The sequence below is a fragment of the Rhinolophus hipposideros genome (assembly GCF_964194185.1).
Source record: "Rhinolophus hipposideros genome assembly, chromosome: 21".
Classification (NCBI taxonomy): Eukaryota; Metazoa; Chordata; class Mammalia; order Chiroptera; family Rhinolophidae; genus Rhinolophus; species Rhinolophus hipposideros.
The window spans coordinates 49,351,978-49,374,561 of record NC_138067.1 but is presented as its reverse complement, the minus strand read 5'-3'; the positions used below and the strand labels follow the sequence as shown (position 1 = coordinate 49,374,561).

Genomic DNA, 22,584 nt, shown 5'->3' with positions numbered 1-22,584 from the left:
GAGAAGGGTGTCCCACTTCATCCGCATGGTGTCTGGGATCCTGGAGAAGCATGAAACACAGGCTGTTCATACATGCAGCACTCGATATGAGGCTGTTACAGGCAGAGGTACCAGCATGTACAAAATGCTTGCAGATGAGGCTGAGCTGCAAGTATGGAGGGAAATACAGGTCGCTTTTCTTTCTGCTGGGAACAAGGAGGCAGGAGTAAAGGGGGTGGGGTGAATCACAACATAGAGGTGGTTACCCCTGCCTTTACATGTTCCATGTAGTTGCTGAGGAAGCTGCCACAAAGTCCAGCTGGAATGGACCATGTTCTCGGAGCATGAGGAAGAGAATGGGAGGGGTTGGTGATGAGACACCCCCCGCCCCAGGGTTTTTAGCAACTGTGGGAGTCATTTTCAGTGAGGAGATGTTCAGACTCTGTCCTATTGTAGAAAACAGACTGGAGGCAGCTGGGCATAAAAGTCTAGAAGGAGGTTCTTAGTGTGATATATCGTGTGACTGCTACTTTGTGCTGGGCTGTGAATAAGGGTAGGCGTAAAGAAAAGGGCAGGCTGCTGAGTGGGCATACGTACCCCACAAAGTGAGAAGAGGGCCAGCTCGGGCCTTCACAGTGGACTTGAGGGTCCACTAGATCTGTAGAGTCCTGGATCGTGTTTGATGGTGCCAAGTACTCTTGACAGCCTATGAGGAGTACGGAGGAGCGGGTGCAGGACAAAGGGGGTTCCTGAGGGGACGTGGTGTTGGGGTGCAATGACAGATGTGCAGACAGAGGGTGCGTTTGAACTGATGGCCATGGTCCTTGGTATTAGGGACTTAGAGTGAAGGTTGGAGGTACGGTTGGGTGGACGCCTGGGAGATAACTCTGCAGGATTTCAGGGGAATTGCCTGGCTGGGGGCTGGTGAGGCCCTGAACTTCGATTATGTGTATGTGGGTCATCTCCTGAGGAGACAGTGACATGAGTGGCACCAGGGCCTCGTGTCTTCTGAATCGGATGAGCAGGGGGCAGTCATTTGGGGATGGATTTGTGGGGCTGTGTGTGTTCTCTCCTCTCCCTGTTATGGCAGGGCCGTGTGACCTTTGAAGACGTGGTCGTGTACTTCTCCTGGGAGGAGTGGGGGCTCCTGGATGAGACTCAGAGATGCCTGTACCACGATGTGATGCTGGAGAACTTTGCACTTGTGACCTCACTGGGTAAGACTCACAGCCTCCCCAGGGTCCCAGGCTTGACTCTGCTCTTGGCTTCCCTCTCCCCTTTGGACTCTAGCTACGGCCTTGTTTCCTCCCAGCTCCCTGACTGGGTGCTGGGGTCGATCCAAGTGGGCTGAGCAAGTGCCCCCTTCTTGCACTTGTAACCCTACATTGCCTTGTGGGTCATTACCTTGCCTGACCTCTCCTGGCAGGGTAACTGTATCCACGCACATCTGGCACCGCTGCCCCGGCCGGTTTTTCTCCCCCCTAGCTGACATTCCTCCCCATCTGCCAGCACTTGTAACTAGTATGTCCACTACACTACCTTTGGAGATGAACACTTGGTTTTTGTTTCCTGTTTATCTGTTATGTGCAGAATTGCTCCTGGCCAATGCTACTCCCCTCACCTGTTACCTTAGTGCTAGTATCATCCTGGTCCCAGATTGTTCACCTGGGGTTTGGGAATAAGAATCCGGGGTGCCTCACCGGATGGACATGATACCAGCCCTAGCACCATGGGCTCAGAGGAGGTCAGGTCCTGGTGAATGTCAGCTGGGAGAGGGCAGGACATCAGGGCGTGTTCAAGTCACTTACCAGGAACCTGTTCTGTGCCCACCACGTCAACACTGCTGCCAGCAACCCCACACTTCGTGTCCCTTTCCTTCCCCATTTGTGACAATTCCATAACTTCTCATTTCTACTCTGACTTCTGGTCTTTAGCTACCGCTACTGTTGCGTCACATGTAACGTGTTGCAAGGAGTGCGTGCATCTGTGAGATAGACTCTGAACAGCATTATGGCTAGTTGCAACCACATTTTCCTGGCCTGGACAGAAAGTTCCACACACAGAGGAGTCAGTTGGGGACCCTGAAATTCTTGTGGCTTTTAGAGTCCCAGTGCTACAGAGCAGCCCTTTTCTTGTCAAACTGGTCCCAACTGTCACATCTTGAAAACAATCCACAGGCCTCAGTTCTTTCAGTGATGGGGCTGTCCCTCCCCCTCAAATCCACGTACACTCTCCAGCCTTTCTGTGCTTTCAGGTTGTTGGTACGGAATGGAGGAGGAGGTGCTTTCTGTGCAGAGTGCTTCTGTGGAACAAGTGCCCCTGGGCCAAACTCCAGCCACCCAGAAGACTCATACGTGTGAGAAAAGTGTCCTGGTGGAGAGAGACATTTTGTGCCTCACAGCACAGCACGGGTTCCATCCTGGGCAGAAATCCCATGCCTGTGGGGTCTGGGGGGAACATGCCTGGTTCACCCCAAACCTTCACCAGCATCAGCAGCACAGTGATGAGAAGCCACTGCGGAGGGACACACACATGGCCTCATTGGTGACGAGCTGTCAACTCCACGTCTCAGGGAAGCCTTTCACCTTACCTGTGGGGCAGTGGCAAAGGACTTCCTGGCCATGTTGAGTCTTCTCCAGCATCAGGCCACTCTCAAAGAGGCTAGGTCACCCAGCAGCTTCAAGTATGAGGGTGGAGAGGCCTTTCGTAGTGGAACGAGTCATTATGGGCACAGTGACTTCGAATACAAACTCTTTCAGCATCATCAGATTCACCCTCAGGCTAGTCGCTATGAGTGCGAGAAACCCTTCCACCAAAGCGGCACCTTTAGTCACTGCCAGGGAACTGACACGGCAGCAAAGTCTTATGAGTGCGGTGACTGTGGGAGAACCTTCAGCCAAAGCTACAGCCTCATTCAGCACCACAGAATCCACACGGGAGCCAGGCCTTACAAATGCAGCGAGTGTGGGAAAGCCTTCACCTACAAGCTCCGCCTCGTTCAGCACCTGCACATCCACAATCGAGTGAAGCCTTACGAGTGTGGGGACTGTAGGAAGTCCTTCAGCTACAGCTCGACTCTCATTAAGCACCAGCGAGTGCACACTGGGGCCAGGCCTTACAAGTGTGGGGAGTGTGGGAATTCCTTCAGCCAGAGCTCCAACCTTATTCAGCACCAGAAAATCCACAATGGGGCCAGGCCTTACAAGTGCAGCGAATGTGGAAAGTCTTTCAGCTACAAGTGCAAACTCGTCCAGCACCTGCGAATTCACACAGGCGAAAGGCCCTATGAGTGTGGGGAGTGTGGGAGGTCTTTTAGCCACAGCTCCACTCTCAATCAACACCGGAGAATTCACACGGGAGCCAGGCCTTATAAGTGTGACGAGTGTGAGAAATCCTTCAGCCAAAAGTCCAACCTCATTCAGCACCAGAGAGTTCACACAGGAGAGAGGCCTTACGAATGTGGCGAGTGTGGCAAGTCCTTTAGCCAGAGCTCCCACATCATTCAGCACAGAAAACTTCACACCAGATAACCTCATGCATGCAGCAGCTGTGGGCAAACCTTTGGCCACTGGTCTGCTGTATGGACACGGAAGCTTGACCACTCATATGCTTGATGTGTGCACACCCAACTTGGGAAAACCCTCATTCTAAAGTGTATCTGACCTTGTTTGGCCTCAGAACGTACACCTAGATCGAAGGTGCTTTTCTGTTGATTGAAACGGAACAGGGCCGGTGGGTGGGGGTGGGGGGTGGCCAGGTGAAATTCATACAGCTCCGTGAGTTCTGGGTCCTCAGGAGCTTTGAGGAGCCTTGTTGCATATTCTTCTTGCCAGATTCATGCCCCTGCCAGAAGCCATCTCACCTTTACCAGCTAGAGGTTCAGCAGGGTATATCAGATGTTCCTAAAGATTCGGGGTTGGGGAGCTCCTTCCCTCCTCTCTGATTAATCGGGCACACGCACTCAGGGTGACGCTAGCGACTTGCAAAGGTCTACCTGCTTCCACTTGTGGCCTAATTTGCATGGTTGCCCAAGGCTACCTAGGAGAGACGACAGGGCAGCCTGGATGTCAGCCCACAGGAGTGTAGACTGTCGTGACAGCCGCCGGTGCATGCTTCCCTGAAACATTTATATTGGTCCCCTGTCCCCAGGGATGTCACACCATGCTGAGCACTACTGTGGGGATACTCTTTCACAGCTACTGCAAAAGGAATCATGTGCCTTCATGTCTAGGCTTGGCTTGTCTGGTGTGAGTGGTTGCAAGACTACAGGGGCCAGGCTCAAATCATAATTTGTACAGAAACACTGGGTGGCAGACTGAGAGGCCGTCCCTGTTCTAGAGGTGCCCCACGGATGTTCCGCTGACTGGTTGTGTGGGATGACAGCACACTCTGGGCTGTCAGCGAACAAAGCTTTGGCTGTTACAGTGGCCTCTGCCCTGATCACCTGAGCGTACATATATTGCTGCAGAAGCTAGAAAGTGAAAACAGGAGGAAGAGCCCAGGGTGTAGCTTTTGTGACTCTGTAGATTAAAGTGGCAGGAAATAGTGACAAACAATTCAGATCATTTCTGAGTGTTTTTGTTGCCACTGATGCAGGGCTGCACTCCCAAAGCATCAGTCAACATTTCTCAGCTTCTGGTTGGGGAAAAAAGTGGGAGAATCCAGACTTTTCTTTGAACGATTTTTACGTAGACATGCTATGGGAACTGCACATATTTAAGCTGATTATTTTAGACAGAGGGTGCATCGGTACCCATTGAAACAAACGGTCAAAATCATAACCACTTATGGACTCATGCTAAAAACTGCCTTCATGGCAACTAGACTGATTTAGTTTTTCTTTCCTTATGTGTTGCGTCCCGTACAACAAGGGCAGTAATGATGCAAGAAGGGGCAGTTTGGGTTAAGATTTTAAGAAAGAAACAAACAGAGACTTAATGCAGTTAAATCTCTCAGAAGGCCAGGGTCTCGCAGTCTCAGAGGACTGGAGCCCTGAATAAAGCTGACTGGAGGCTTTTATTGATAAGTATGCAAGGGGGTAACAGTGTTTTTTGGCACGTGATAAGACTGACTTATTACGTTATAGAAACATCCCAAGCCAATTATTTTAACCTTCAAACAGCCGAAGTACACGGTCCCACGATATCTTACCTAAGGTATGTACCTTCTCAATGTCAAGTTTCTCATATAATAACAGCTCTGTAGAGATAACTGATCTTTGTTCTCCTCATTATTTCTCTGACAAACAGCTGTGAGGGAAAAGCCAGAGCGGGCAACAGACTTTCCCAAGCAGCGGGAAGGGGAGGCAAGGCCCTTTCCAATATTTGTCTAAGGCAGCTCCTTGGGGTCCCCACTTGGTTCCGCCTGGCTTAGGTTGTATCTCTCGTGAGATATCTTACCTGTCTTTGGCTGCAAACCATCTTTTGGGGACCAGACAGAGAGACATAAGGTGTAAAAACAAGGATGGAACAGAGTCCCAGAAGGGCACAGTCTTATAGACTCTTCTTTCCTTAAGGAAAGATATGGAGGGACAGTTGGCTAGGCTGCTGTGCAACTACATCTCCCCTTTTTTTGTTTTTGAAGTATGAGAGACACAGACCGTGCAGTTTGTTCATTTATAGCCCATCGGAGGGCTATTTGTCCACATCTGTAGACTAAACAAAATGAATAAAGAATAACAAAAGAATAGCAATAACCCCAGCAAACCCTCCACCCAGAGTTTTTATCCATTTAACAGGGTTTAAATTGGAATGTCCTTCTGCAGCCACAGAAAGTGTCTCTTCTTCAGGGAGGAGCCAAAGCTTGGCAGTTGGACATCTGATCAACTTCTTTTTTTTCTTTTTTTTAAATTTTTAAAAAAATTTATTAGTTTCAGGTGTACAAGACAAGGTAATACTTAGACGTTCATCATTTATATCCCTCACACTGTGAACCCCCCTTCCCCCATCCACTATGCCTCCGACCTCACACTGAGCCATCACATTATATATATAAAATTATAGTTGGCATTCATTAATGTTTAGCTTCTGGTGTACAATGCCATGATCAGGCATCCACAGTATCCCTGAGGTGGTCTCCCAAATAGGACGCATGTCCATCAGATACCCAACAAAATCTTTACAACATTATTGAATACGTTCCCCAACTTAATTTTCAAAAAACCCTGAGGCCATCTTGTGGTTACCAGCTGCTTCCTAATCCCTTCACCTTTCCCCTTATCCCCAACACCCCCCCCCCACCCATCTAACAACTCTCGGTTTTTTCTTTGTGTCCCCAAAGCTGTTTCTGATTAGTTCATCCACATATTCTTTTCTTTAGATTCTGCATATAAGTGAGATCATATGGTACTTGTCTTTCTCTTTCTGACTTATTTCACTGAACATAATGTTCTCTAGATCCATCCATGTTGTTGCAAATGATAAGATTTCTTTCTTCTTTATGGCTGCGTAATACTCCATTGTATAAATGTACCACAGCTTCTTAATCCAGTCATCTACCGATGGGCATTTCGGTTTCCATATCTTGGCTATTGTGTAAAGTGCTGCAATAAACATAGGAGTGCATACAGATTTTTGAATTGGAGTTTTGGATTTCTCCGGGTAGATGCCTAGGAGTGGAATTACTGGATCATAGGGTAGTTCCATTTTCAGATTCCTGAGATACCTCCATACTGTTTTCCATAGTGGCTGCATAATCTGCAATCCCACCAACAGTGCACTAGCGTTCCCTTTTCTCCACATCTGCGCCAGCATTGTTGTTTGTTGATTTATTGATGATAGCCATTTTGACTGGAGTGAGGTGGTATCTCATTGTGGTTTTTATTTGCATTTCTCTGATGGTTAGTGAGGTTGAGCATTTCTTCATATGTCTTCTTGCCTTCTGTATGTCCTTTTTAGAAAAATGTCTCCTCAAGTCCTCTGCCCATTTTTTAATTGGGTTGTTTGTTTTTTTGGAGTTGAGTTGAGTAAGTTTTTTACAGATTTGTGATATTAATCCCTTATCAGATATATCATTGGCAAATATCTTTTCCCATTCAGTAGGATCCCTTTTTGTTTTATTGATGGTTTCCTTTGCTGTGAAAAAACTTTTTAGTTTGATATAATCCCACATGTTTATTTTTTCTCTTACTTCCCTCGCGCGTGGGGATATATCACTGAAAATCTTACTCCAGGTAATATTCATGAAGTGTCTTCCTATATTTTCTTCTAGATATTTATGGTTTCAGATCTTACATTTAAGTCTTTAAGCCATTTTGAATTTATTTTTGTATATGGTGTAAGGAGGTGGTCTAGCTTCATTTTCTTGCATGTGTCTGTCCAGGTTTCCCAACACCACTTATTGAACAGGCTGTCTTTACTCCATCGTACATTCTTGCTTCCATTGTCGTAGATTAGATGGGCATATAGGCATGGATTTACTTCTGGACTCTCTATTCTGTTCCATTGATCTATGTGTCTATTTTTATGCCAGTACCATGCTGTTTTGATTACTGTAGCCTTGTAGTATAGTTTGAAATCAGGTATCGTTATACCTCCCACTTTGTTCTTATTTCTCAAGATTGCTGAGGCTATCAGGGTCTTTTATGGTCCCATATAAATTTTAGGATTACATGTTCTATTTCTGTGAAAAACGTCGTTGGTAGTTTGATAGGAATTGCGTTGAATATGTATATTGCCTTAGGCAGTATGGACATTTTAACTATATTAATTCTTCCTATCCATGAACATGGAATGTGTTTCCATCTATTTATGTCTTCTTTCATTTCTTTCTTCAGTGTCGTATAATTTTCTGAGTACAGATCTTTTACATCTTTGGTTAGATTTATTCCCAGATATTTTCTAGTCTTTGGAGCAATTGTAAATGGAATTGTTTTTTTAATTTCTCCTTCTGATATTTTATCATTGGTATATACAAATGCAACTGATTTCTGAATATTAATTTTATATCCTGCTACTTTACTAAATTCATCTGTAAGTTCTAATAGTTTCTTGGTGGAGTCTTTAAGGTTCTCTATATATAGTATCATATCATCTGCATATAATGATAATTTTACTTCCTCCTTACCAATTTGGATGCCTTTTATTTCTTTCTCTTGTCTGATTGCTGTGGCTAGTACTTCCAGCACAATGTTGAATAGAAGTGGAGAAAGTGGGCAACCTTGTCTTGTTCCTGATCTTAGGGGGAATGGTTTTAGCTTTTCCCCATTGAGTATGATGTTAGCTGTGGGTTTGTCATATATGGCCTTTATTATGTTAAGATATGATCCCTCTATTCCCACTTTCTTACGGGTTTTTATCATAAAAGGTTGCTGTATTTTATCAAATGCTTTTTCTGCATCTATTGATATGATCATGTGATTTTTATTTTTCATTTTGTTAATGTGGTGTATCACATTAATTGATTTGCGGATGTTGAACCACCCCTGCATACCAGGGATGAATCCCACTTGATCATGGTGTATGATCTTTTTAATGTATTGCTGAATTCTGTTCTGATCAACTTCTTGTTGTAATTGTAAAATGTCCACAGTGAGATTAGGCATAGGTCCAAGGAGATGGGCTCGCATCTTAGACCAAGGGGTACGAGTTTGATTATAAGAAAATGGGGTTACACAATAAGTGGATACATTCCAAGCACATTTTAAGGTAACCACAGCGTGAAGATTTTTTACTTGATCACCAAGAAATACAACAGTGGTTTCTAAATCTGTTAATTTAACATTAATTTCTTGATCTATCTTGATTTGTTGATTCAAAGGTTTACTAGCATTTTCATGCCATTTTTGTACAAATTCTGTAGTTTGAACAGTTTGATGTAGAGCAACACCAGAAAGAGCAGCGACAGTGGTTATAGCAATTATACCCATAATAGCAGTAATCAGCAATCCTACGAATCTTTTAGTTCTATGTAAAATCTTATGAAGCAATTAAAGAACAATATGAACAGTGGGAGAGCCCTCCCACACTCGAGGGGCTTGGACAGGAATCCATAGACCCCGTCTCCTCCTCAAGATCATTATCTGATCCTGGGAGGAATTATAAATGGAAGAATCCATGCAAGTGAACAGACGACACTGATGGCATTCAGCTGTTTTTAAGGTTGAATCAATTGAACCTTCCCATGAGAAAAACAAACGGAGTTTTAAGACATACTTGTAAATTAAACACCTGTGTTTTTTCAAACTTAAAGGTATATTGACTACCACTATCTTAAGTATAATTTCCATTCCAAATTTGATTTTGACCTAAACCTAAAGCCACTTTCCACAGGGTCTTTTGTACAGGATCCCGAATAGGAGTAATCATTTTTAACTGAGGTGGTGCTAAAACCTTTTGTTTCCAAACAATAGAAATATTATCTGATGATCTAATGATCTTTGGGAAATTAAGTTTTGACAGTTGATTTCTTAGGGATTGAGGTTCATAGCATTTTATTCTGGAATATACATGCACAGCAATCCCATAAGGTCCCAATCGACTACAGTACCAAAGGAATTCCTAAATAACACTCGATCTAAGCTTCCTCTACATTCTTCCCAATGAATGCGGGAGTGTGTGTCAACCCATTTATCTTGAGGACACGGATGAAGAGAAGAAGGAAAAAGATGAGTGCTTAATTCTTTTTTTTTTAAATTTATTTATTGGGGTGACAATTGTTAATGAAATTACATAATTTCAGGTGTGCAATTCTGTATTACATCATCTATAAATCCCATTGTGTGTTCACCACCCAGAGTCAGTTCTCCTTCCATCACCATATATTTGATCCCCCTTACCCTTATCTCCCTCCCCCCATCCTCCTTACCCTCTAGTAACCACTAAACTATTGTTTGTGTCTATGAGTTTTTGTTTCTCATTTGTTTGTCTTGTTTTTGGTTTATATACCACATATCAGTGAAATCATAGGGTTCTCTGCTTTTTGTGTCTGACTTATTTCGCTTAGCATTATACTCTCAAGATCCATCCATGTTGTCACAAATGTTCCTATATCATCTTTCCTTAACGCCAAATAGTACTCCGTTGTGTATATATACCACAACTTCTTTATCCATTCATCTATCAAAGGACATTTTGGTTGTTTCCATGTCTTGGCCACCGTAAACAAAGCTGCAATGAACATTGGAGCACACATGTCTTTATGCATAAATGATTTCAAATTCTTTGGGTAGATACCCAGGAGAGGGATTGCTGGGTCATATGGTAATTCTATTTGCAATTTTTTGAGGAACCTCCACACTGCCTTCCATGAGTGCTTAATTCTTGAGTCTGAAATCCTCGACCTGAAAGCATAAACAATTTTTTATAAGTGTCATTTTCTTCTCCCTTGGGAATTACCCAAGCTTGATCAGAGACAGGAAGACATGGAGGAATAGAGCCAATGCAGATAGGTATATGTTCAAAACCTAAGGCTGTGTGATCAGAGAGTATAAGCTCTCAGCCTTCTTCATCAGGGAACTCAGGGCCTCTTTGATCCTCAGGTCCTGGAAACCAGGAGCTATCATTAATGTAAATTAAAGGAGGATCATCATTCCAAGTCACAGGTGTTAACAATGGAGGATTAGGAACATAAGTCCAATAGGTAAAATTTTCAGCATAAACACTCATTGGAAGGCAACTCACGACGAAAAGAATCGCCATCCTGGACACCAACGTGTTGGTATCTGTTTTGGGGGATATTTTTTTGATTAAATTTTTATTAGCCTCTCGGGACAACTTTCCACGTTGTCTCCAAGTAAGGAGTGTGGTAGCACTCAGGTCAGGAGCCGTAGTTGAGAATGAAGCAGCAGGCACCGGAGTAGGATGGCTACAGGCATCCTGCTGTTTCACATTAGGTGATGGAAGTGGAGTCACCACAGGCGGCTGTCGACGGGGCTGGCGCAGCATCTCGGGAGCTGGTGGCTGATAACGGGGTCCCATGAAGTGATGAGGCCAGCAGTACAAGTCCCTCTGTAGACTCACACTGTTGGTCAGTGATGATTTTGTCCGGTAAGTGATTATCACTCTGTACTGGGGTGCGAGCTCCACAGTATGGCTTGATGGACCGACTAGGCACCCACAAAGGACGTTCTTTTGATCCTGGAGAGACACATGCAAAACCTTGTCCCCATGTTAATAAAGTCCCTAACTGCCATTGATTAGTCTGAATATCCTTCCACCGAAGGGGCACATCCTCCAAAGCCTTAGGACTATGGAGATTGTTAAAATATCTTTCTGCAGCTGTGCGCCCAAGGTGTGGCTCTGTATTATTGCTAGAGCCAGAAGAATTCAAAAAATTTAAAGGAAACATGGCTTTGGCCAGTTGTACTTGTGGAGGATTGTCTCTCCCCCCTTTTTTTTATTAAATTTATTGGGGTGACAATTGTTAGTAAATTTACATACATTTCAGGTGTACAATTCTGTATTACATCATCTATAAATCCCATTGTGTGTTCACCACCCAGAGTCACTTCTCCTTCTATCACCCTATATTTGATTCGCCTTACCCTCATCACCCACCCCCCAGCCTCTTACCCTCTGGTAACCACTAAATTATTGTCTGTGTCTATGAGTTTTTCTTTCTCATTTGTTTGTCTTATTCTTTTGTTGTTTTTGGCTTATATACCACATATCAGTGAAACCATAGGGTTCTCTGCTTTTTCTGTCTGACTTATTTCACTTAGCATTATACTCTCAAGATCCATCCATTTTGTCACAAATGCTCCTATATCATCTTTCCTTAACGCCGAATAGTATTCCATTGTGTATATATACCACAACTTCTTTATCCATTCATCTATCGAAGGACATTTTGGTTGTTTCCATGTCTAGGCCACTGTAAACAAAGCTGCAATGAACATTGGAGTACACGTGTCTTTATAGAGAAATGTTTTCAGATTTTTTGGGTAGATACCCAGGAGAGGGATTGCTGGGTCATATGGTAATTCTATTCGTAATTTCTTGAGGAACCTCCACACTGCCTTCCATAGCGGCTGCACCAGTCTGCATTCCCACCAACAGTGTACGAGGGTTCCTTTTTCTCCACAGCCTCTCCAACACTTGTTACTATTTGTCTTGTTGATGAAAGCCATTCTGACTGGGGTGAGGTGATATCTCATTGTGGTTTTCATTTGCATTTCTCTGATGATTAGCGATGTTGAGCATTTTTTCATATGTCTATTTGCCATTTGTATATCCTCTTTGGAGAAATGTCTCTTCAGGTCCTCTGTCCATTTTTCAATTGTGTTGTTTGTTTTTTTGTTGTTGAGTTTCATGACTTCCTTGTATATTTTGGATATTAGCCCCTTATCAGAGGCACAGTTTGCAAAAATCTTCTCCCATTCAGTTGGTTGCGTCTTTATTTTGTCAATAGTTTTTTTTGCTGTGCAGAAGCTTTTCAGTTTCATATAATCCCATTCGTTTATTTTAGTTTTTACTTCCATTGCCTTGGGAGTCAAATTCATAAAATGCTCTTTGAACCCAAGGTCCATAAGTTTAGTACCTATGTTTTCTTCAATGCAGTTTATTGTATCAGGTCTTAATTCTATTCCATTGGTCTATGTGTCTGTTTTTCCGCCAATACCAAGCTGTTTCGATTATTGGAGCCCTGTAGTACAAGCAAAAATCAGGGAGTGTGATAACTCCAGTATTGTTTTTTTTTTTTAAATATTCCTTTGGCTATTCAGGGTCTTTTGTGGTTCCAAACAAATCTGATGATTTTTTGTTCTATTTCTTTAAAAAATGCCATTGGGATTTTGATGGGGATTGCATTAAATCTGTATATTGCTTTGGGTAATATGGCCATTTTAACTATGTTGATTCTTCCAATCCATGAGCACGGAATGTCTTTCCATTTCTTTGTGTCTTCTTCAATTTCTTTCAAAAATGTCTTATAGTTTTCAGCATATAAATCCTTCACATCCTTGGTTAAGTTTATTCCTAGGTATTTTATTCTTTTTGCTGCAATTGCAAAAGGAATTGTTTTTTCTATCTCTTTTTCTGAGATTTCATTGTTGGTATATAGGAAAGCAATGGACTTTTGTACATTGATTTTGTATCCAGCAACTTTACTGTATTCATTGATTGTTTCTAATAACTTTTTGGTGAAGTCTTTAGGGTTTTCTATATATAGCATCATGTCATCTGCAAAGAGTGACAATTTAACTTCTTCATTCCCAATTTGGATGCCTTTTATTTCTTTCTCTTGCCTGATTGCTCTGGCAAGGACTTCCAACACTATGTTGAAAAGCAGAGGTGATAAGGGACAACCTTGTCGTGTTCCTGAACATAAAGCAAAGGGCTTCAGCTTTTCACCATTAATTATGAGATTAGCTGAGGGCTTGTCGTATATGGCCTTTATTATGTTGAGGTATTTTCCTTCTATACCAATTTTATTAAGTGTTTTAATCATAAATGGATGTTGTATCTTATCAAATGCTTTTTCTGCATCAATTGATAGAATCATATGATTTTTGTCCTTTATTTTGTTTATGTGATGTATCACATTGATGGATTTGTGGATGTTGAACCATCCTTGTGCCCCTGGGATGAACCCTACTTGGTCGGGATGAATAATCTTTTTAATGCATTGTTGCATTCGATTTGCTAGAATTTTGTTTAGGATTTTAGCATCTGTATTCATCAGAGATATTGGTCTGTAGTTTTCTTTTTGTGTGTTGTCCTTACCAGGTTTTGGTATCAGGGTAATGTTGGCCTCATGAAATGAGTTAGGGAGTACTGTCTCTTCTTTAATTTTTTGGAGAGTTTGAGCAAGATGGGTATTAAATCTTCTTTGAAGGTTTGGTAGAATTTACTAGTGAAGCCATCTGGTCCCGGACTTTTGCTTTTGGAAAGGTTTTGAATGGCTGATTCAATTTCGTTACTGGTGATCAGTCTGTTTAAGTTTTCCAGTTCTTTATGGTTCAGCATAGGAAGGCTATATGTTTCTAAGAACTTGTCCATTTCTTCTAGGTTATTCAATTTGGTGGCATATAATCCTTCATAGTATTCTTGGATGATCCTTTGTATTTCTGTGGCGTCCGTGATAACTTCCCCGTTTTCATTTCTGATTTTGTTTATTAGTGTCTTCTCTTTTTTTATTTTAGTGAGTCTAGCCAAGGGTTTGTCAATTTTATTAATCTTTTCAAAGAACCAGCTCTTTGTCACATTTTTTTTCTATTGTCTTTTTGTTCTCTATTTCATTTAGTTCTGCTCTGATTTTTATTATTTCGTTTCTTCTGCTGACCTGGGTTTCATTTGTTTTTTCTTTTTCTAATTCTTTAAGGTATAATGTGAGGTTATTTATTTGGGATTTTTCTCGTTTCTTGAGATAGGCCTGTGATTATATAAATTTCCCTTTTAAAACTGCTTTTGCTGCATCCCAAAAATTTTAGTAAAATGTATTTTCATTCTCATTTGTTTCTATGTATTTTTTGATCTCTCGTCTAATTTCCTCTTTGACCCAGTCATTGTTTAAAAGTATGTTGTTTAATCTCCAAGTATTTTCCTGTTTCTTTTAGTAGTTGATATCCAATTTCAAAGCTTTCTGATCAGATAATATGCTTGGTATGATTTTAATCTTCTTAAATTTGCTGAGGCTAGTTTTATGTCCCAATATATGGTCCATCCTTGAGAATGTTCCATTTACACCAGAAAAAATGTATAGTCTGATATTTTATGATGAAGTGCTCTATAAATGTCAATTATGTCCATGTCATGTAATGTGTCAATTAGGGCTGGTGTTTCATTATTTGTTTTCTGTTTGGATGATCTATCCATAGCTGTCAATGATGTATTTAGGTCTCCTAGTATAACTGTGTTTTTGTCAGTTTCTCCCTTTTAGGTTTTCTAGTATAATTGTTTTTTTTTGTCAATTTCTCCCTTTTAGGTCCCCTGGTATAATTGTGTTTTTGTCAATTTCTCCCTTCTGTTAGTAATTGCTTGGTATATTTCGGTGCTCCCTGATTGGGGGCATAAATATTGATGACTGTTATAATGTCTTCTTGTTGTATAGTCCTCTTTACCATTATGAAATGTCCATCTGTGTCTCTTGTTACCTTTTTCACCCTGAAGTCTATTTCATCTGATATCATTATGGCTACAACTGATTTTCCCTGAACGCCATTTGCTTTGAGTGTCAATTTCCACCTTTTCACTTCAAGTCTATGCTTGTCTTTGTAGCTGAGATGTATCTCTTGAAGATAGCATATGATTGGGTTTAGTGTTTTGATCCAATCTACTACTCTGTGCCTTTTTATTGGTGAGTTCAGTCCATTTACATTACGGTGATTAATGATATGTGAAGATTTCCTATCATTCTGTCTTAAGTTTTCTGTTAAAACTGTGTGTCCATTGTTTCTTTGCCTTTTTGTTGTTGTCTATTATTTCTGTGTGGTGGTATTCTATGATTTTTCCCTCTTTTTCTTCTTTATTTCAGTATATATTTTAGTTCTGGATTTTTTTTTTTGAGCGGGTATCATTAAGTTTATGTAAAAGAAAGTTTGATATTTATAGTGTTCCATTTTCTTCAGCATGCTTACTTTCTCCATTTCCATGTTCTGGTTCAGGCCTTTACTCTCCCCTTTTTATGTTTTGGTTGCCACAAATTGTCCCTGTTGATGGTGGTCAAATAGCCTCCTTTAGTATTTCTTGTAGTGCAGTTCATATATTAGAAAATTCTCTCAGCTTCTGTATGTCTGGAAAGGTCTTTATTCCTCCTCCATATCTAAAGGATGTCTTTGCTGGATATATTATTCTTGGCTCATAATTTCTCTCTTTCAATAATTTGAATATTTAGAGTTTCTGCTGAAAAATCTGATGATAACCTAATGGTCTTTCCTTTCTAGGTTACCATCTTCTTTCCCTGGCTGCCTTGAGGATTCTTTTTTAGTCGTTGATTTTTGACAGCTTCAATAAAATGTGCCTTGGAGAAGGTCTGTTGGGGTTGAGGTAATTAGGTGTTCTATTTGCTTCTGAGATTTGAAGATCCAGTTCTTTCCACAAGATTGGGAAATTCTTATTGATTATTTGTTTGAATATGCTCTCTGTTCCCTTCTCCCTTTCTTCCCCTTCTGGTATGCCCATCATTCTTATATTGCTCTTTCTGATGGAGTCAGAAAGTTCTTGTAGAGTTCTTTCATTTCTTTTAAGTCTCAAGTCTCAAGTCTCTTTCTTCTTCCATCCATGTCATTTCCAGGTTTCTATATTCGATGTCACTGATTCTTTCCTCTATCTGGTCAACTGTACTACCTAAGATGGCTATTTCATTCTTTATTTCCTCTATTGAGTTCTTAATCTCCAGAAATTCTATTTGGTTCTTTTTAAAAATTTCAATCTCTTTGGTAAAATGTTCATTATGTTGTTTGATTGTGTTTCTGAGTTCATTAAACTGTCTTTCTGTGTTTTCTTGCATTTCATTGAGCTTTTTCAGAACTGCAATCTTGAATCCTGTCATTTAAGTGACATATTTCCATATCTTTAAGTTCATATTCTGGAGAGTATTCATTTTCTTTCTGAGCTGTCTTGTTGTCTTAGTTATTCATGGCAATTAATGATTTATTATTTTTCTTCCTAGACGTCTACAGGAGTGGCTTCTTCAACAGGCTGATAGGAAGAGGTCTTTCTTTTGTTTTCCAGTACGTGTTGGTAGAGTGTTTTATTTTCTCTCTGACTGCAGCCATTTTTTTTCTCTCTCACACTGTAGTTTTATGTTTTCTTTGCACTATTCCACATTCTCACACAATGGGGGATTCCCTGGAAGGTGGGCTTCTCCTCTGATAACAGTTCACCTGGGTCATAGGGCGCCACATCCCTGTGGCGATGCGGAGAGCTTTTGGAGTTCCAAAGCTCTTCCTGCACCAGATTTAGAGCCCATGTGTTTCATTATTTCTGTTTACTCCTGAAGAGATTCGCCCAGATAGGTGTGGACAGGTGCGGGCTGGGTTGTGAGAGGTGGCCCAGAGCAATGAATGGCAGCAACCACCACCACAGCCAGTCCTGCTTTTTCTGCTGCCTCCTTTTTGCTGGAATTAGTTGGGCTGCGAATCTTTGTCTGTTAACCACAGCTCTCAGAAATGCAAATATTCTGTTCTTTTGATCTGACACTGCTACTGTTTCGCTTCTAGCACTGGGAATGTGGTGGGGTGGTGAGCTCTGGGAAGGTAGGGAGGGGGCGGCTAGTCTCAGTGCCTAAGGCTTCCGTTCTCTTCTCAGCAGAGAGGGCTTAAATCACCATTTTCAGCCTTCTTCCCTCAGTCTTTGTTCTGAGGTCTCTGCTGTGAGCGTTGGTTTCAGCTGTGTTATATGCTGTCCCCTCTGCCCTCTTGGCCATAAACAGAGCTCTAGCAGTTCAAGTTCCTCCATTTCCCACAGCTGCAGTAGTGTGGGATGCAGTGAGCTCAGAGCACTGAGCTAGGTCTGCGTCCTGCACCCGCGCAGCCCCATCTCAGCACTTCTCCCTTCCCTCCTCCCTGCTCACACAATTTTCCTGTCTCTAGGTGAATTCAGTAGTGAACTTCTTTGTCTTGCCTGTCTGCTGTGCAGGGAGTCATTTGTGGATTTATAATTGTTCAATTTGTTGTAAATTCCAGGGGAGATTTCCAGAGGCTTACCTCACACTGCCATTTTTTCGACCCATCCTATTTCTTTTCAATGAAAGACTCTAGACATTGCAAAGAGATCCATAGTAATGACCATCTCAAGACTGTGATACCTAAATGCCATTTCTCACTTAAAGAAAGCAAAACTGGAAGATAAGTTATGCTGCTGGGCGTGGGGAGAAAACATCCGAGACATCCCTAAAACATCTTGTCAAACATAATAGTTAGCCACATGTTTCCTTAGATATTACTCTGTCATACACAGATTATAAAACTTCACACATATAACAAATGAATGTGGAAATTTTCTATACACTGTCATGAAGTTATCACCAGAATATATTTTAATTGCAATGAAAATCAGAGTACAGAATAGTATGCAGAATATACTGCATTTTCTGAAAAAGAGGAAAAATATATTCTAAAAATAAAACAGCTGAAGAACCAAAACCATCTAATAGTTATATAAGTAAGTGGAGGAGGGAAACATGCAGAGTGGTGGGAAATTCTATAAAGACTTTCTGAATCATGTCACATAAAAGTCTTGACTCTGGAACAACTACAATGCTATGTTAAATGATAATTTAAAGTATTCACAGAACTAAAGGAAATGAAATCTATATGAAGTTTATGTGTAGAGAATTGGTGGCTTAATCATGCAGAAAGAAATTGTTTGTAGTTACTTTAAAACACAAGAGTTTTAACCAAATCTCTTAACGGGCATATAGATTAAAGGCAACACTCTGCAAAAATTTCTTAAACTGTTGTCTTTAATCATAAATATGTTGCTATTGTTTTAAAACAGATACAATTAAATAATGATAACTTCATTGGGAAATAATGTTTTCAGCCGAAATAAATAAAATATAAAATCATGAAGTCATGTAAACTTCTGTATTGCTGAAGTATGTATCATAATAGCATATTTTACGAACCTAGTTTTTCCACTCCTTTTTATTGGAAAGGGTCTCATTGCAATGAGCACCCCAACACCCAGATTGTCAACTCTATGCAATTTCCTTTTGTGAAAAAGAATCCAGAGTTTTTTGAAAAATAACTTTGATCTCAAGTCTGGGACAGAAAATTTACAATATGAAGCTGAAACATTTTTTCAAACAAGACAGCAGGGAAGATAAAGATAACCAACCATGTGGTCACACTGAAGGGACCCTGGCGCTGATGTGAAGTTCTCACTGCTGAAGATGAGGTTAATTAAGTATCTTAGGAATGAACTGAAACACATGAGTAAGTTAAAAACCCATATGTCTCTAATGATATTATAAAAATAATAATCCAACATTGGATAACCTTGAAGTATTTCAAGGAAAAAATTTCTCAATACTCATAAAGAAGGGGTTGGTTCTAAGCATTTATTTTTCCTTTTCTGCAGACTCCCTTTCTGGGAAACTAATGAAAGAATATCTTTCTTCATAGAAGAATTCTACCTGATGGCTTCCTGAGCCCAGTCTTCCCATAAAATAATGTCCACAGATCTAAATTCCTAAAAAAATATGTTATAAAAAGAATACCAAAAGATATTTTTAATGTAACGCAATTGACAGTTAATATATAAATTATATTAAGAGAGGAAGCTGTACAACAATTTTCAGTATCCATATTATTCAGTTTGATAAGACAAAAATTCTAGCAAATTTTATAAACAGGTATTCCTGGAGGAAAAAAAATCATAAACACATATTAAATGCTCATCTCATATAATAGTGAAAATACAAATTACAAGTAAATCGGATTTAATTTTTCATCATTAAGGTACATAATTTCTCATGTTAAATATTTTATTATGAATCCCTGATAAATACTTTGTATTTGTACCTTAGAGTTCTTTAAGTGGACTAAAAATTTCAAAATGTTTTAGGAATCTTCTGAGCAGAGTGTTATAGAGATATATCACATCCTAATCATTTACAGTTTAACACCCACTTTTAACTCAGATGGAGTTTTATTATCATGAGGTATTTTTTGGTTTGTTTCTTTTCCAGAGCTTTGAAATGAGGAATCTTTTAAATAAAAACTTTTATTTGCAATCATATTCCACGGGTACACATTGTATTAAATAAATTATATAATTAAAAAACTGGAATGAAAAATTTTGGGGGGAGATCAACTGACTCTTGGTAAACATAACACTCTCTGAGTGGTGACAGAGGGAGTGAGAGAACACATCCTCCAAGCAATAATGATTTACATCCTGAGGACTTCAGTAGGCAGATGTTATACAGTGAATGGAGAGAATGGTTAACCCACAAAGAAAGAGGGCAAGTAGGAGAGAAGGAACTGTGTATTTCTAAATAAATCAAATGTTTCTGAATGAGTCCACAGCGGTGATGAGAGTGCTCACCCTCTGCCGTATAGGAAGGAGAAGCAGGGGCTTTAGAGAGGAAAGTCCGCTCTAATGTGACACACATGGCACATTCAGAATTGTTTCATCCATAATCCATTTCTTACTGGGAATATGAGATGATGAGATAGATTGTATTCCTTCTGAGAGCCCAACATTTGAAAAGAATAGCTACTCACCAAGTTGATGTCTTGATGCCAGGACAGTGACTGCAGGGGCAGCATCCATGCAGGTGTGCACAGGAGTCATCAGGGGACACTGAGATAAAGTCTTGAGACTCAGTGAGCTCATCCCATTGGTGGGAAGTCATTATCATTTCACATGTATTTGCACTGACAGTATCTGCACAGGGACTTGTGATTATCTCTAAAAATAATTTGTGATTTGTGTATAACACTGACAGCTCTTACTGTTTATTAGTAAAGTTACTAATAAATCCAAGAGGGTGAGATGAACAGAAATAACTAGAGGAAAGCTTTACTTTGGGTGTCTAAAAAAAAAATGATGAGGTGTCATGGGAAGGTCAGCAGAAGACACTGAAGTCTAAGAAGCATGAGAGTGAAGCAGAGTACAACTCCATGCTTGATTCCTGCCCATACTGAGTATCTTTATTCTAGTCCCCCAAATCACTTTTTCACTCCTAAGAAACCTACACAATAGCAGACTTGAAGCCAGTGAAAGAGAAAGCAGAGGGTAAAAACCACTCCTGTTTTGCTTTAGCACACATGTAGTAAGCAACTACATGTGCCAAGTATTTTTCTAAGTCATTGACATATATCCGGAAACCAACTAGGCAAAGAATCTTGCCCTCATAGAGTTTATATTCCAGCTGAGGATGACAAACAAAAGAGGAGATAATTTTGTTACTCTGTACAATGAGTATAGCATGTGAGTGGAGGTTGCTGCAGGTGATGGGGGGATGTGTGGCAACTAAAATAGTAAGGGGATGAATGGGTAGCACAAATTAGAGGCTATTGGAGTAAGGATCTAAAGAAGGTGGAGAATAAGCCATGTGTATATTTCGTTTTGGGGCAGAAGAAACAGCTATTACAGAGGCCCAGAGGCCATTTAGAAAGAAGGGGTTGAGAGACAAAGTCAGAGGGGTAACAACTGTTATATTGAACGGGCACTATGGGCTCCAGTCAGGGTTAGGGCTTAAGTCTGTGGGAGGTTGGAGCCCATGCGAGGCCTTAACCATTGGTACACAGCTGCTCTGTTGAGAATATACCGTGAGTAAATATACTCAGTATGTCTGGGTGGAAGCACAGAAACCGTTTAGAAGATTCTGGGTGTGACATGATGGTGGTTCTGACTTGGAGGGAGCAGGGTTGATGATGAAAAGCAGCCAACCCTTGGTGAATTTTGAAGGTGAAGGAAACAGGATTCCTATGGGATACATGTGAGGAGTGAGAGAAAGAGGATTGAAGGATACGTCTGAGAATTTTTTCCCTGGGCAACTGGAATATGAGTTGCTATTAAAAGGGACAGGGAAGGCTCAAGTTGGGGTAGGTTTTTATTGAAAGGGACAGGGAAGGCTCAAGTTAGGGAAGATCAAGACTTTAGATATGAGCCTCTTTCGTTTCAGGTGCCTACTACATATCTAAGAGTAATGTCAAGTAGGGAATTAGCTACAAGCCTAAAATTTGGAAGAAGAAACTGGGCTGAATCTATAAATTTGAGAACTGTTAGCTTGAGGATGGTATATCCATCATAAGACAGAGTGAGATCCCACAGAAATGAAATAAGAGTTCAGGATATGAAAACAGGGAGTGCAGAAAATACTCTTATGAAACTGCTGCACAAAAGTCTTACACAAAATTAAGAGACACACAAGAAGGAGGGAGCATATTTGACCAAAGAGTGAGTGGCCAGGCTATTACTTATGGAGAAGAAAGTATTTCCAATGCTGTTTATAAAAGAAAAAATAGAGCATGAATGGCCCAAATCAAATGAGAGATTTGATCAACCACAGGTCAGGTTCACATTGTTTATTTCCTCCAAGAAGTTTTATCCTTGTGCCCTTTGTATGGATGCTGTTTTGATGCATGCAGATAGTATATTATGTTTTAACAGAAAATTGAATCTTTACAACCACTCGAGAAGAATCATTTTGTCTTTGTCGCAAATTATGACATGGTTTTAAAGGGTTTTTCTTACAGCTGTATTCTGATATTTTCCTGGCATAGATATTTCCATCTTTTAGCTTTATGATTCCCTTGTCCTCATGCTTAATAGTATCTTTCAAAACTCGTAAGATAGCATTTTGTTTGCTTTTATTAGGACTCTGGAACAATACTAATGTGGCTATTTTTTGTTGTTGTTGTTTTGTTTGTTTCACAGGAGGTTATCTCTATGTAGGAGAATTGACCTGTAGAAGATTCAACTTGATTAATAATAAACTGGTTACAGTCTTAATCACTCAACAAGTATATTCCATAATGTGTAGATAGATGTAGATCAAAAAGACAAAGTAATTGTAAAACTAGAACAAATATGGAAAACAATTTTGCTGGTAATATTGGATGCTTCAGCTGTCTATTTAAACCCATGCCAATCACTCACTGTTTATTACATAATGCATAGTCTGTGCATTCAATTGTCTATTTGATTTTATGATGTTGTAAGGCAAGTGACTGATGTCCAATTAAATATGTCTTGTCATAAAAAAGCCATG

General features: G+C 40.5%; 1 protein-coding gene across 2 annotated transcripts; it reads left to right on the top strand.

Annotated features, from left to right (window-relative positions):
- Positions 1-717: 717 nt before the first annotated feature.
- On the top strand, positions 718-22,356 carry LOC308490607 (uncharacterized protein). 2 transcript variants are annotated; one of them, XM_081033104.1, is made up of 3 exons: positions 718-1,196; positions 2,234-5,135; positions 22,251-22,356. In XM_081033104.1, exon 2 carries the CDS (start codon positions 2,601-2,603, stop codon positions 3,507-3,509), a length of 909 nt encoding a protein of 302 aa, XP_080889230.1. In that variant the 5' UTR covers positions 718-1,196; positions 2,234-2,600; the 3' UTR covers positions 3,510-5,135; positions 22,251-22,356. The 2 variants fall into 2 exon arrangements, with proteins under 2 accessions (XP_080889230.1, XP_080889231.1); XM_081033105.1 differs by having other exon boundaries at positions 2,234-3,677; positions 22,251-22,325.
- Positions 22,357-22,584: the final 228 nt, after the last annotated feature.